The sequence below is a fragment of the Papio anubis genome, chromosome 4 (genome assembly GCF_008728515.1).
Source record: "Papio anubis isolate 15944 chromosome 4, Panubis1.0, whole genome shotgun sequence".
In the NCBI taxonomy this organism is placed as follows: domain Eukaryota; kingdom Metazoa; phylum Chordata; class Mammalia; order Primates; family Cercopithecidae; genus Papio; species Papio anubis.
In genome coordinates, this window is record NC_044979.1 from 56601929 (window position 1) to 56618332 (window position 16404).

Sequence of the window (16404 nt, forward strand, 5' to 3'; positions counted from 1 at the left end):
GTGGTGTGGTCTCAGCTCACTGCAACCTCTGCTTCCTGGGTTCAAGCAATTTTCTTGTCTCAGCCTCCCGAGTAGCTGGGATTACAGCCGCACGCCGCCACACCCGGGGCTGATTTTTTGTATTTTAGTAGAGACAGGGTTTCACCATGTTGCCCAGGCTGGTCACAAACTCCTGAGGTCAGGCAACCCGCCTGCCTCGGCCTCCCAAAGTGTTGGGATTACAGTTGTGAGCCACCACACCTGTCCTGTCAAGTTTTTTTTACTAGAAATATATATAAAATTATATGCATGATAAAAAGTTTTTTATTAATGCAAAAACCTTATAAAGGTTTATTTGCTAAGAAAGTTGGATTATTTGCTCTTTTCAAAATAGTTTAAAGGAACAAATAAGTTTGAAACAAAGCTTATTTAGTGGGTCTCATGTTATACTAAAATTCACCAACTGCTTTTTCTGATTGTATCCAGTGTGTCCCAGGCATTTTTATGTTGTTTATTAATGATAAAGTGTGAGAACATGTGTTATGATTATAGTATTTTTTAGAGTAAATGTTTATTATTATAGCATTTTAAATAAGTTTGCTTGTGAGCAGTTAGAATGGGGGTTAAAAGAAGCCAGTGTCCAAGGTGATTGGTAGTGTACTAAAGGTCACAGGAAGGTAACTCGTGGCTGGAAGAGTGACAGCCATTGCAGTGCATAAAAAGCAGATTCATTCTCCAGAGGCCAAAAGTTGAAAATAACTAAGCCAGTTAGTACTTTTTTCCTATATATAATAATGGGGCGGGGGAGAGAGAAAGATAGATATAAATTTTATAAATTTTTCTGAATTACTTTCGTTTTTCACTTTATTAATACAAAAAGCATACGAAAGTTAGTGGTAGAATTAAGCCAATGGATTTGTGATTTTAAAAGTTTTTTCTTAATTTTTCTTTTCATAATTAGCCATTAACAACACGTGCTGTCTTTGTTTCTGTGTGCTCTTCTTTCTGCCTCTGTGATTGTCTCTCTCTGGCTGTAGGTATATCTGCATCTCTGTTTCTGATTCCCTCACTCCCAGTCTGGCACTTTCTCTCTGACTCTGACTCTATACATGTGTGTATCTGTGTGCTTTGTGTGTGTGGTCTGCTATGTGCATTTGTCTGTGGCTTTTGGGAGGGTCTCCCATCAACATTTTTCTTTTCTTTTTTTTTTTTGAGATGGAATTTCACTGTGATACCCAGACTGGAGTGCGGTGGCACAGTCTGGGCTCCCTGCAACATCTGCTTCCTGGTTCAAACGCTTTTCCTGCCTCAGCCTACCGAGTAGCTGGGACTACAGGCACGTGCCACCGCACCTGGCTAATTTTTGTATTTGTAGTAGAGATGGGGTTTCACCATGTTGGCCAGGCTGGTCTCGAACTCCTGACCTCAAACAATCCACTTGCCTCAGCCTCCCAAAGTGCTGAGATTACAAGCATGAGCCACTGCGCCTGGCCACCATTTTACTTCTAATCTTACACTTTTTGAAGGGCCAGATTAGTTGGATAGCAATTCTGTTCTTTCTGTTATAGGTACCTGTCAGGATCCTTTATTGGGTTCTGTTAAAGGATTATAGATTTAGACTGGGCGTGGTGGCTCACGCCTGTAATCCCAACACGTCGGGAGGCCCAGGCGGGTGGATCATGAGGTCAGGAGATCGAGACCATCATGGCTAACAAGGTGAAACCCTGTCTCTACTAAAAATACAAAAACTTAGCTGGGCGTGGTGGCAGGTGCCTGTAGTCCCAGCTACTCAGGAGGCTGAGGCAGGAGAATGGCGTGAACCCAGGAGGCAGAGCTTGCAGTGAGCCAAGATGGTGCCACTGCACTCCAACCTGGGTGACAGAGCAAGACTCCGTCTCAAAAAAAAAAAAAAAAAGATTTAACATGGACTTTAAATACTATTTCGTGTAGGAGAAGCAAACTGGTATTTAAAATGGCCTTTTTCCTTATTTTAAAATTTTCCACGTACATATCTACTGCATTTCATATGTAGAGATAGGAAATGAGTGAGAGATTATATAAAACTCTTAAATCTATCTAGTGAATGCTAATACCCCAGTGTGGTTTCATGTAAAGAATGCATTTTGCCTGTGTCCACTGGGGGTTCCCAAGGCTACTCCTAGGGCCTGTGATTTGCTGAAAGGACTCAGAGGACTCAGCATATAGTTGTACTTATGGCTATGATTTATTATAGTGAAAGAGGGCAGGCATGGTAGCTCACACCTCTTATCCCAGCATTTTGGGGAGCTAGGGCAGGAGGATTGCTTGAGCCCAGGAGTACGAGACCAGCCTGGGCAACGTAGCAAGAACCCATCTTAAAATATCTGTCTGTCTGTCTGTCTGTCTGTCTGTATGTATGTATGTATACACACACACAGAGGCACACACACATACATGGCAAGAACCCATCTTTAAAAAAATATACACACACAGGGACACACAGGGAAAGGATACAAAATAAAATCAACAAAGAAAAATAGCACATGTTGCAATGTCTGGAAGAAATTAGGCACAAGTTTCTTAAGAGTCCTTTCCCAATGTTGTCACACATGATGTGCTTAATTCTTGCAGTGGTGAATTGTGACAACATATGTTAAATGTTGTCTGCCAGAGAAGCTCATTAAAAACTTAGTGTCCAGGGTTTTCTTTGTACATTGGTCATATAGGCACCATCTGCCTTCCACAAACTAAAATTCCAGACTCCCAGAAGGAAAACAAGGGTTCAGCAAGTCTATATTGTTTAGGCCAGGCGTGGTGGCTCACGCCTGTAATCCCAGCATTTTGGGAGGCCAAGGCAGGCAGATCATTTGAAGTTAGGAGTTTGAGACCAACCTGGCCAACATGGTGAAACCTCATCTCTACTAAAAATACAGAATTAGCCGGGCGTGGTGTTGCATGCCTGTAATTCTAGCTATTTGATTGGCTGAGGCAGGAGAATCGCTTGAACCCGGGAGGCGGCGGAAGTTGCAGTGAGCCGAGATTGCACCACTGCACTGCAGGCTGGGCGACAGAGTGAGACCCTGTCTCAAACAACAACAACGCAACAAAACAACAACAACAACAAAACTATATTGTTTGCACAGTTTTGGCACAGTGAAGACTCTTACAGAATGGTGGGAACCCTCCAAAAATAAAAATTCCTAGATGCCACCCCAGAGTCAACCGTGCAAACAGGACTCTCTAAGAATAACAGTCTCAGGTATATTATCTCTTCTGCATACAGTGCTCATTTCAGTATTTAATTACAGAATAGTTTTCCGTGGGAATTTTTTTTTTTTGAGACACGGTCTTACTCTGTTGCCAGTCTGGAGTACAGTTGTGTGATCACAGGTGACTGCAGCCTTTACCTCCCCAGGCTCAGGTGATCCTCCTGCCTCAGCCTCCTGAGCAGCTGGGAATACAGGTGTTTGCCACCACGCTCAGTTAATTTTTGTATTTTTTGTAGAGACAGAGTCTTGCTATGTTTCCCAGGCGGCTCTGCCATGAGAATTTAACTCCTTGATGCTCAGTCTAAGAACCTCTTGACTGGGTGCAGTCGCTCATGCCTGTAATCCCAGCACTTTGGGAGGCCGAGGTGGGTGGATCACCTGAGGTCAGGAGTTTGAGACCAGCCTGGGCAACATAGTGAGACACTGTCTCTATTAAAAAAATAAATAAATAAGTTTTTTTTTTTTTTTTTTGAGACAGAGTCTCGCTCTGTTGTCCAGGCTGGAGTGCAGTGGCCGGATCTCAGCTCACTGCAAGCTCCGCCTCCTGGGTTTACGCCATTCTCCTGCCTCAGCCTCCCGAGTAGCTGGGACTGCAGGCACCTGCCACCTTGCCCGGCTAGTTTTTTGTATTTTTAGTAGTGACGGGGTTTCACCGTGGTAGCCAGGATGGTCTCGATCTCCTGACCTCGTGATCCACCCGTCTCGGCCTCCCAAAGTGCTGGGATTACAGGCTTGAGCCACCGCGCCTGGCATAAGTTTTTTTTTTTTAAAAGGAATCTCTTAACTGATTTCTTATTGGTTTGCATTTTTCAGTTCCTATTATAATACTTTTTGGTTTATCCTCATGCCTATGAAATAGACTAAGTATTGTCTCTGTTTTATTTCAAAGTAATGTGTTCTACTCACTATATTTTCTGATTTAACCTTTTTTGGTGTTAGGCATAAGTGTAGGATATTAAATATACTTTTGCTCAAATGAAGTTTTGTTCGTTTTGGCAACAATTGCATAGTTTATGCAGTTCTACATATATTTTCAGTTGTATTTAGGAATGTCATTAATCACACCTATGCCCTTTAAGCTTTCTTAAATTCTATTTTTTATTGCACTACTACCTTTTTTCCCTGATTTTTTTTTGATTGTTTCATCTTTCATTTTGCTTAGTCTCCTGTTTCATTTATTTTTATTTCATTTATTTGTAGAGATGAGGTCTCACTATGTTCCCCAAGCTAATCTCGAACTCCTGGCCTCAGGTGGTCCTCCTGCCTTGGCCTCCCAAAGTGTTGGGATTACAGGCATCAGCCACCATGTCTGGACTGTTTTACCTTTTACATTTATTTTTATTTTTTTCTGTTGCCTCAGCTGGGGTGCAGTGGCATGATCATGGCTCACAGCATCCTCAACTTCCTGTGCTCAAGCCATCCTCCTGCCTTAGCCTCCTGAGTAGCTGGGACTACAGGCATGTACTAACATGTCCAGCAAATTAAAAAAAAAAAAAAAAAAAGATTTTGTAGAGACAGGATCTCACCATGTTGCCCACACTGGTCTGGAACTGCTACGTGCAAGTGATCCTCCTGCCTTGCCCTCCGAGAGTGCTGGGATTATAGGTGTGAGCCACCATGCCTGGCCTGCTGTTTGACTTTTTTTAAAAAAAATTAGTATTGTTCTTAAGATACTAATTAACCTAAATATGATATTTTGATAGTTCATACCTAGGCAGCACGTCTGAATTTGATAACATTATTCAAGTGTATGTCTTAGCTGCTTACAGATAGACTCTCTTTTTTTTTTTTATTTTTGGGAGATGTCCTGCTCTTGTCACCCAGGCTGGAGTGCAATGGCGCTATTTTGGCTGGGATTACAGGTGCCTGCCACCACGCCTGGCTAATTTTTCGTATTTTTAGTAGAGATGAGTTTTCACCATGTTGGTCAGGCTGGTCTCGAACTCCTGACCCCAGGTGATCCTCCCGCCCTGGTCTCCCAAAGTGCTGGGATTACAGGTGTGAGATACCGCACCTGGCCACAGATAGACTCTTTAGAGAATTAACACTTTTTCTTTTATGACTTTATACACCTATGTAATGAATAATGTTGACAGATTTCTGTTTTTGCTTCTCATACTAGTTCTTCATTGGATACTTAATTATCACTTCTATGAATTTTTACAGATAATTTCTTAATATCAGACTTCACTTTTATGGATTGCTATCAACTTGAAATAGTTTTTGTTGTTTTTAGGGCTAGAATTTAGTGGTATTCATATGTGCAAAAACGTGACTGAGGCTCGGCACGGTGGTTCATGTCTGTAATCCCAGCACTTTGGGAGGCCGAGGTGAGTGGATCGCCTGAGGTCAGGAGTTCGAGACCAGCCTGACCAACATGGTGAAACCCCGTCTCTACTAAAAATACAAAATTAGCTGGTCCTGGTGGCACATGCCTGTAATCCCAGCTACTCGGGCGGCTGAGGCAGGAGAATCATTTGAACCCGGGAGACGGAGTTTGCAGTGAGCTGAGATCATGCTGTTGTACTCCAGCCTGGGAAACAGAAAGCAAAACTCTGTCTCCAAAAAAACAAAACAAAACAAAGCAAAAAAAACAACAACAAAAAAAACTTCACTGAAAGGAAGATAAGGGAAAAAACTATAAGCCTCAGGTAGTCTGTCAGTGAGACAGATTTTTTCATTCATACTTTCCTGAGTGTTCTTATGTAGCAATATGCTGGATACTATAAGGGATATAATGATGGAAAAAGAGATATCATTTCACTCTAAATTAATATAAAGGTTATTTGTTTCATTTATATGGTGTTGATGGACATACGGTATACAGGTATCCCATGAGAGAAGCATGTAACTTTTATAATATGAGTTAGGAGTGAAGTGATTTCAGTTCTAACTTGAGAAATGAGGGAAAGCAACATGAAGGAAAGGACATAAGAGTTGTCTTTAATGCAGCGGCCCCCAACCTTATTGGTACCAGGGACTGATTTCGTGGAAGACAGTTTTTCCATGGACAGATGGGATGGTTTTGGGATGATTCAAGGACGTTACATTTATTGTGCACTTTATTTCTGTTATTATTACATTATAATAGGTAATGAAATAATTGTGTAACTCACTATAATGTAGAATCAATGGGAGCCATGAGCTTGTTAATCTGTATTTACAGCAGCACCCAGCACTAGTATCATCTCAGATCTTCAGGCATTAGAGTCTCATAAGGAGCAGGCAACCTAGATCCCTCACATGCTTAGTTCACAGTAGGGTCCACCTTCCTATGAGAATCTAATGTTGACAGAAAGTGGAGCTCAGGCAGTAATGTGAGCGATGGGGAATGGCTGTAAATACAGATGAAGCTTCGCTGGCTCGCCCACTGCTCACCTCCTGCTGTGCGGCCTAGTTGTGACAGACTATGGACCAGTACCGGTCTGTTGCCCTGAGACTGGGGACCCCTGCATTAAAGGATAGTGTATTAGTCCATTTTCGCACTTCTATAAAGAAATACATGAGACTAGGTAATTTATAAAGAAAAGAAGTTTAATTGGCGTATGGTTCTGCAGGCCGTACAGAAAGCATGAAGCTGGCATCTGCTAAGAAACTTTCAGTTATGGTGGAAGGTGAAGGGAAAGCAGGCACACCATACATGGCCAAAGCAGGAGAGAAGTGGTTCTGGGGGACGTACTGCACACTTGTAAACAACCAGATGTCACTCACTATGGTGATGCAGCACCAAAGGGGAAATCCACCCCCATGATTCAGTTGCCTCCTACCAGGCCCCACCTTCAGTTGTAATTGGGGCTTACAGTTCGACATGAGATTTGGGAGGGGACACAGATCCAAACCATATCATTTCATCCCTGGCCCCTCCCAAATCTCATGTCCTTCTCACATGGCAAAATTGAGTCATGCCTTCCCAACAGTTCCCCCAAATCTTAACTAATTCCAGCATTAACCCAAAAGTTCAAAGTCCAAAGTCTCATTTGAGACAAGGCCAAATATCTTCCACCTTTGAGCCTATAAAATAAAAAACAAGTTAGTTACTTCCAAGATGGTGGGGCGGGGGGAGGGCACGGTGTAGGCATGGAGTAAATACTCCCGTTCCAAAAGGGAGAAATTGGCCAAAAGAAAGGAGCTACAGACCTCATGCAAGTCTGAAACCCAGCAGGGCAATCATTAAATCTTAAAGCTCCAAAATAATCCCCTTTGACTCCATGCCTCACATCCAGGACACTCTCATGCAAGAGGCGGGCTCCCAGTGCCTTGGGTAGCCCCACCCCTGTGGCTGTGCAGGGTTCAGCCCCTGTAGCTGCTCTCAAGGGCTGGTATTGACTGCGTGAGGCTTTTTCAAGTACATAGTGCAAGCTTTTGGTGGATCTACGATTCTGGGGTCTGGAGGACAGTGGCCCTCTTCTCATAGCCCCACTCTGCAGTCCCTTGGTGGAGACTCAGTGTGGGGACTCCAACCCCACATTTCCCCACATTACTGTTTCCAAACCATAAAGATTTGGAAAATTTGCAGTCTGGCCAGAACTGTGGTAGAAAAGAAAAGCCCATTGTCAGGTAAGAGTTCAAGCAGGCTGCAAAAATCTGCATAAATAAAACAAAAGAGCCAACTGCTAATAGGCTAGACAATGGGGGAAAGTCCTAGAAGGCATTTCAGAGAACCTTGTGTCAGCTTCTCCCATCACAGGCCTGGAGGCCTAAAAGGACTGAATGGTTTCCTGGGCCAGGCCCAGGGCCCTGCTGCTCTGCACAGACTCAGGATACTGCTCCCTGCTCCCCAGCCACCCCAGCTCCAGCTGTGGCTCAAAGGGGCCTGGATTCAGCTTGAGCCACTACTTCAAGGGTGCCAGCCATAAGTCTTGGTGGCTCTATGTGGTATTAAGCCTGCCAGTACACAGAATGCAAGATTCGAGGCTTGGGAGCTTCACCTAGTTTTCAGAGGTAGTATGGAAACACGTGGATGTTCAGGCAGAAGCCTGCTAAAGGAATGGAGCTCTCATGGAGAACCTCTCTACTAGGGCAGTCACTTCCACATTGTCAGATGTCTTTATAGCAATGCCCATTCCTCAGTACCAGTTTTCTGTATTAGTCCATTCTTATACTGCTATAAAGAAATACTTCAGACTGGGTAATTTATAAAGAAAAGAGGTTTAATTGGCTTATGGTTCTGCAGGCTGTACAGGAAGCATGATGCTGGCATCTGCTCAGCTTCTGGGGAGGCCTCAGGAAACTTTCAGTCACATCAAATGGATAGGAAAGAGTTCATTGGTAAGTAACGAGCAAGGCAAGGGTATTTTAAGGAGAGGAAATGCCTTTGCTAGTAGAATTATGTTTTGTAAGAAATTGTAAATAAATAGTGCAATTTGACCAGAGCATGAGGTACTTGAGGGCACTGTCTTTGGATTCCAGACTGAAGAGATTATAGGTAGACATTGAGAGCTCTTGAAAGCAGTTTAGCTAAGGAATGAATATGATTAAAAGAATATATAAAAATTATACAAAGGTTAATATGGCTCTAGCATTCAGGATGAGAGACAGCTATGCAGCTGTTAGACCAAAAATTAAGACAGTGGCATCAAGGAATTCAGAAGTAATCAAGGATGAGCTGGATAATTCTGTCAAATCATGGAGACACAGGAAAAAATGATTTGAGTAAATATAACTGGATTTGATATTTCAACATTCTGGGAAAGCAAATTTAAACAAATTGAAAACAGAACCAGAATTTAAGCAGTAAGAATGATAAGGTGATAAAGGAAATACCCTGGGCATAGATAATTCTTTTTTTCTTTATTTTTTTCTTTTTGAGATAGAGTTTCACTGTGTCACCCAGGCTGGAGTGCAGTGGCATGATCTTGGCTCACTGCAATCTCTGCCTCCCATTTCAAGCAATTCTCCTGCCTCAGCCTCCCGGGTAGCTGGGATTACAGGTGTGCGCCACCATGCCCAAGCTAATTTTTGTGTTTTTAGTAGAGACAAGGTTTTGCTCTCTTGGCCAGGGTAGTCTTGAACTCCTGACCTCAAGCAGTCCACCCACCTCAGCCTCCCAAAGTGCTGGGATTACAGGTGTAAGCCCCCGTGCCCGGCCGGAATTTTTTTTTTTTTTTTTTTTTTTTAAATTTAAAAAGTTCTTTTTACTTTGTTAACCACTCAGGGCACAGATTAGTCTTTATGAGAAGTTTGGTGGTCAAAGACTTTTAAACAAGGGTTTTGGAGTTGGTGGGAAGGACTTACTTTTGCAAATAGAACGTCTCAATCACTGGAAGAAGAAAGGAAAGAAAGATGTGAAGATGAAAATGTTTAGGTAAAGAAGCGGATTGGGAGAATTTCATTCATGGTAGTTTATCTGTGAAACTGAGATAAAAGATGGAATCAGTGAGTACCTTTTCTCAACCCTTAGTTCAGTGGCTTTCTTATATTATCTTTCTCATGAGGCTATTTACTTGTTTGTATTTTTCTTATATAGAAATGAATATAATGTGATAATATTGTTTATATGTATACTTAGATTCTATAGCTGTAAAGCCTCTGTGGATTAATCTTTTATCCTTTGGACTTCTACATTTCTGAGCCCAGAATATACTTGATTTTGTTCACAAAAGCTCTTTAACGTACAGGCTACATTTTTATTCATCTCTTTACCAGTACATGGGTATTATTTGAGCTTAGAACGTGATAAATGATTCTGATTTTTGTCATCTCTTTTGTAGTACCTTTTTGGGTCTTACTGTAATTTTGTAAACTGTGGTGGACTTAAAGTAGACTATATTAGATGCAAGAGTAATTTACTAAGAAGGAAATGTGGTAGAAAGCTAAGGAATTGCTGTGTTTGTTGCTGTTATATTGCACAACTCTTTTTGTCCCTTTGTGATTTATAAATCTCTGTGATACTTTGATGCAATTTTTAAGACCTGACGTAAAGTTAAATTGATGATATATATATCAATGAGTAACATCTAGAGGGCATTGTTTATATTGATCTTTGTTCATCTTTACATTTCTGATTTTCTGCATTTAAAATTTGAAGATTGTTTTCTTTTTTTTTTTTGAGACAGAGTCTCACTCTGTTACCCAGGCTGGAGTGCAGTGGTACGATCTCAGCTCACTGCACCCCCTGGCTCCTGGGTTCAAGTGATTCTCCTGCCTCAGCCTCCCGAGTAGCTGGGACTACAGGTGCGTGCCACCACGGTTGGCTAATTTTTTGTATTTTTAGTAGAGACTGGGTTTCTTGTGTGAGCCAGGATGGTCTTGATTTCCTGACCTTGTGATCTACCCGCCTCAGCCTCCTGAAGTGTTGGGATTACAGGCCTGAGCCACCATGCCCGGCCTGAAGATTGTTTTCTGAAATATTCATTCGTCTCCTTATTTCTGTAAACTGTGAGCATTTGCTATATGTCAGAATGGTAGCACACACTGTAGATGTAACTTTGCTCTACGCCTGCCTCTTTCCCTCTCTCCCTCTCTCCCTCCATCTCTCCTCTCCGTCTCTCTCTCTCTCTCTCTCTCTCTCTTTGTGTGTGTGTGTGTGTGTGTGTAGATGAAAAGACTGGCTGGCTGGGTGTGGTGGCTCATGCCTGTAATCCCAGCACTTTGGGAGGCCAAAGTGGACAGATCACAAGGTCAGGAGCTCGAGACCAGCCTGACCAACATGGTGAAACCTTGTCTCTTCTAAAAATACAGAAATTAGCTGGGCGTGGTGGCGTGCTCCTGTAATCCCAGCTACTCAGGAGGTTGCGTTGAGCTGGGATCCCGCCACTGGACTCCAGCCTGGGCGACAGAGCAAGACTCCATCTCAAAAAAGACTGACTAAATATTGATTATCAGTTCTGTAAAAAATGAGTCCTAAATATATAATTCTGAGTAAATTTTCAGAAGTAAACTTCTTATTTATACAAAACTGTTCCTAAAGCATGGTTTTTAAAGTAATTAAAATATGGAGTTTCAAAAAACATTTTTTCCAACAGGTGGGAAGGAGAAACCAAAAACAAATATAGAAGACTTACAAATTAAAAAGGTAAAGAAGAAAAAGAAAAAGAAACACAAAGAGAATGAAAAACGGAAGCGTCCGAAAATGTATAACAAATCTATTCAGACCATCTGCTCAGGATTGCTAACTGATGTTGAAGATCAAGAAACCAAAGGCATCCTAAATGATAACATAAAAGATTACGTTGGGAAGAATTTGGATACCAAGAACTATGATTCCAAAATTCCAGAGAACAGTGAGTTTCCATTTGTCTCATTAAAGGAGCCACGAGTTCAGAATAACCTCAAAAGGTTGGACACTTTGGAATTTAAACAACTCATTCATATAGAGCACCAGCCTAATGGAGGTGCTTCGGTTATCCATGCCTACAGTAACGAACTCTCCCACCTGTCTCCTGTGGAGATGGAGAGGTTTGCAGAAGAGTTTGTGGGTCTAGTGTTCAGTGAAAACGAAAACTCTGCAGCTTTCTACGTGATGGGTATTGTTCATGGGGCAGCTACTTATTTACCTGACTTTTTAGACTATTTTTCATTTAATTTTCCCAATTCACCAGTGAAAATGGAGATATTAGGAAAGAAAGATATAGAGACAACGACTATGTCCAATTTTCATGCTCAGGTAAGAGGTTTTTAGTTTTATTTTACAAAATAACTTTTAATTATATGTTTTTAGATGAATTTCTGTTTTTTGGTTCCTAATTAGGTTGAAATAAAAAGGCAAGAATATAATGAAACCATTTGGGAGTATTAAGAGTAAATTACTTTCTTGATGTGAGCATAAGAATTTAAAATTCAATTTTCACTTATGTGTGTGTGTTTTTTTTTTTTTTGCAAGGAGAGAACTTGAACCTAAGGAAATGAATTTAGCCATGCATTTTCCAGTCCTTAAATAGTTTTCTTACCTGGAAATCACCTAAAATTGTCTTCTAACTTTAGAATGCTTTAAGGTACTTAGCACCAGGCCCATCACATGGTAGGTACTGAATAAATGTAGGCCATTAAAAATATTGTGGTAGGAAGGAATCATCAGTTATTGTGTAATGATGTGTAAAAAGTAGCAATCAGTATATTGAGCTAATTTTCATTTCCTACCCTTCTCTATAGAGAAAGGTAGGAGAATATATATTATTCTGGAAAGCAGACATAATAGAGTCTGCTGGTTCTTGAACTTCAGTGTGGGCCCATCTGAAAGGCTGATGCCATTATTACTCATCCTCAAATTGGGACTGTTCAGGCTGGGAGATTGGCCAGTTCTCACATTTATTGATGCTGTAGTTTTTGGTTTTCTAGGAACAGTTTTTGGTTTCTAGGATAACATTCTAGTTTGGAAGGAGGGAAAAAGTAAAAGAAGTCTCAAAGGGATCTTAGTGGTGATTTATCCCAACATCTCTCAATTTACAAATAAGTAAACAGACGTAGAGAGAGAGGAGTAAGGTATTAACATTGTCAGCAGTGTCAGGAATAGAACAAAATCTTAATCATCATCCAGGGCTCCTTTCCTTATTCTGAATATATTCCTTTTTTGATGGGTGCTCAAGTTACAGTTTCCACTTTAAATGGTAGTCTGGATGTTCAGTCATATCTACATGTACCCCGCCCCCAATAGCATGAGTATGTTTGGTGTATATTCTATAGTAGATTGTAGTCTGGAAAATAATGTGGGGGGTGTGTGTGTGTGTGTGTGTGTGTTTTTTTTTTTGAGATGGAGTCAGACTGGAGTGCAGTGGTGTGATCTCGGCTCACTGCAACCTCTGCCTTCCGGGTTCAAGCGATTCTCCTGCTTTAGCCTCCCAAGTATCTGGGATTACAGACGTGCACCACCACACCTGGCTAATTTTTGTATTTTTAGTAGAGACAGGGTTTTGCTATGTTGGCCAGGGTGGTCTCAAACTCCTGACTTCAAGTGACCTGCCTGCCTTGGCCTCCCAAAGTTTGGGGATTATAGGCATGAGCCACCTCGCCTGGCCTGGAAAATAATTTTTAATGTGTGTGTGTAGGAATTATTCTCTAACATAAAATGTTTGAGAATTGAAATTTAAATATTTTCTAAGGTGGATAGGGAGCTATAGAGCATCCATTACTAGCCCTGTCATTTTATAGAAACCCAAAATGGTGAGTTACTTGTCTGAGGTTACACCTGAGTTTAATGGCAGAATCAGGACTGGCATCTAATAATAGTGTTCACTATTTATTGAGTACTGACTGTGCCAAGGACTAGTTCTTCTAAGTATTTTATATGTAGTAACTCCTTTAATCCTCTTTATAATCTTATTTTAGTGGTGAAGAAACAGATCCAGTGAGAGAAGAGATAACATGCTCAAAGTCCCTTATCACCTTATCATTCATTTGTCATTTATTACATGTCTCCTAAATGTCCAGTTTTATATTGGGCCTCTTGGCTCCCATTCCCGGTTATTTCCACAGTATCACAAACTTTCTTGCTTTGATACTATGCAAGTTTGCTTCAGTAATCTTTTAAGTGTCACAGTTCATTGATGTGCATCACATTCATTGATGTGCATCACATTACATGCTTTTCAGATATTTTTTTCAAATAAAGTTGGGAATTATTAATTTTATACTAAATTATAAGAATTTTCATCTAAACTATGTAATATGTACACCATGAAAACTGCTTTTGTTACTAAATAAAATGAGATGCTGGACTTGTTAATCATGGCAGTGTATGCCTGGGTTGTGGATCTCAAGTCCTTGATGAGCCACCTACACTGGTTGTCACCATCTCTTCAGGCTTCTTGGATAGTATATATTGCAAGGAGGAAACTGCAGGCAAATGGATCCTGTTTGTTACCAGCTGTGGTTCTGGCCCCATATCTGTGTGATCTGCTACCCTGGTGACCTGAGCATGTCAGCTGCAGGGACTACTTTTGCTTCTTTAGCTTTAGACTTAAAGGCAGGAAAGTGCATGTGCAAGGACCATATTCCTTTTATCATAAGATTCTTCAGATCTTATTCCTGTGAGTGGGGAAGTTGTTGTCTGCAGATTGGGAGGTAGCCTTCGATTTGTCCTTAGACACTGGCTTTATGAAACTGAATGGCATCCAGAAGAGAGAGCAGTAGGAGAAAAATGAGCATGCTTATTCTTGCACAGTTCTATTTCTCATCCCTTGAGTTCTCCCAGTTAAAGCTCTCTCAGCCTACATTGAAGTGTCCCCTCCAGGAGGTGATTTTATTTAGTAAAATTTTTATTGAAGTATAATGTATACACAATACATATTATACATATTATAAATGTATAGCTTGATGAATCTTCACAGAGAACACACCCATGATTTTAAGAAGCCAAATATTATTATTAGCCAGAAATCTTCCCCAGACGCTTCTTTATCAGTACTGTGCCAGCCCCCTAATCCTACCACATGAACCCAGGTGATCACTGTCCTGACTTTGAACATCACTGGTATATTTTACTTCTTTTTGAACTTGAGTGGAATCAGATAGTGTCTGGTCTCTTTTCTGTAGTATAATGTTTGTGAGATTCATCCATCTTGTATGTAGTGGTACTGTATATGGTATTCCATTGTGTTAATATACCACAGTTTGTTTATCTTGTTACCATCTGGATGGACATTTGAGTTGTTTCCAGTTTGAGGCTGTTAGAACACGGATGCTATGAATATTTTCCACATGTCTTGATGAGCATATGTATGTGTTTCTTTTGAGTATATACCTAAGATTAGGATTTCAGGATCAAAACATATGCACATATTCAGTTTTGCTAGATACTACCAGTGTTCCAAAGTTACTGCACTGATTTACATTCCCACTAGCAGTGTTCCATATCCTTTGCCATGCTTAGTAGTGTCTATCTTTTTCATTTAAGTCATTCTGGTGACTATGTAGTGGTAGCTCTCTGTGGTTTAATTTATATTTCCCTGATGACTAAGGATGTCAAGTACCTTTTTATCCAGTTGAATATCCTCTTTTGTAAAGTACCTGTCCACTCTATCAGTTTCTTACTGCTTTTTTTTTCTAGTTGATTTGTTGGACTATTATATATGTAGATAAGAATCTTTTGTCAGCTAACTGTATTGCAAATATTTCCTCTCATTTGGTGTCTTACCTTTTCATTCTTAGGTGTTTTTGATAAGTAGAAGTTCCTAAGTTTAATGTAATCTAATTTATAATTTATAATCCATTTATGATTACCGTTTCTTACATTCTGTTTTAGAAATCTGTGCCTACCACAAAGTCATTAATATATTCTGTGAACTTTTCTTCTGGAAACTTTTATTGTTTTACCTTTCATGGTTAAATCTATAGTTAATAAAACAGCAGCTAAAAGTATTGGAAAAATAATCTGTAGTTCATCTGGAATTGATCTTTGTATATCGAATGAGGTAAAGATCAAGGTTCATGTTTTTCCATATGAATACCCAAAAGACCTAGCATCATTTAAGGAAAAGATACTCCTTCCTCATTGCATTGTTGTGTCACCTTAGTCATAAACCAGCTAATCATATATGTGTGGGTCTGTTTCTGGGCTCTCTCTGATTCCATTGTTTTGTCTAATTGTTACAGCTTTATAATAACTCTTTCTATTGATTGATTGATAGATAGATACAGGGTCTTGCTCTATCAGTCAGGCTAGAGTGCAGTGGTACGATCATAGTGCTCTGTAGCCTCAGATTCCTGGGCTCAAGTGATCCTCCCACCTCAGCTTCCTGGGTAGCTGGGACTACAGGTGTGAGCCACTGTGCCTAGCTTATAATTAATCTCAATAATCTATAATCGGTTTGCTAGCTTTGTTCTTCAAGATTTCCATGGCTCTTTACACTTCTTTACACTTCCATTTAGAATCAGCTTTTCAAGTTTCAAAGAGTTACCTGGTAGAATATTGCTTGGTATTACATTGAAACTGTAGATAAGTTAGGGTAGAATTGATGCCTTTACAACATTGAGTCTTCCGGTCTGATCATGGTATTCCCCTTCATTTGTCTTTTTATTTTCTGTCAGTAATACTTTTTGGTTTTCAGCATAGAGGTCTTGCAGATTTTTAAAAGATTTATTCCTGTATATTCAAGAACCTCATTTTGTTAATCACCCTTTTTGAGAACATGGAAGTTTTCAGCACTTCTTAGAATATGACATTAACACTCATCCTGAGAAACTGAAAATGTATTTTGTACCCCATTTATCTTCCAACATCCCCCTTTCCCTTATCTGTGGT

The 16404-nt window shown here is 40.5% G+C and overlaps 1 protein-coding gene across 1 annotated transcript in view; it reads left to right on the forward strand.

Annotated features, from left to right (window-relative positions):
* The window catches only part of RSBN1L (round spermatid basic protein 1 like), a 101102-nt gene that overhangs the window by 57041 nt on the left and 27657 nt on the right, over window positions 1–16404 (forward strand). The window contains exon 3 of the mRNA XM_021936132.2: window positions 11192–11832. Coding sequence (XP_021791824.2) covers window positions 11192–11832 — 641 coding nt within the window. The remainder of the gene's footprint in view (window positions 1–11191; window positions 11833–16404) is intronic.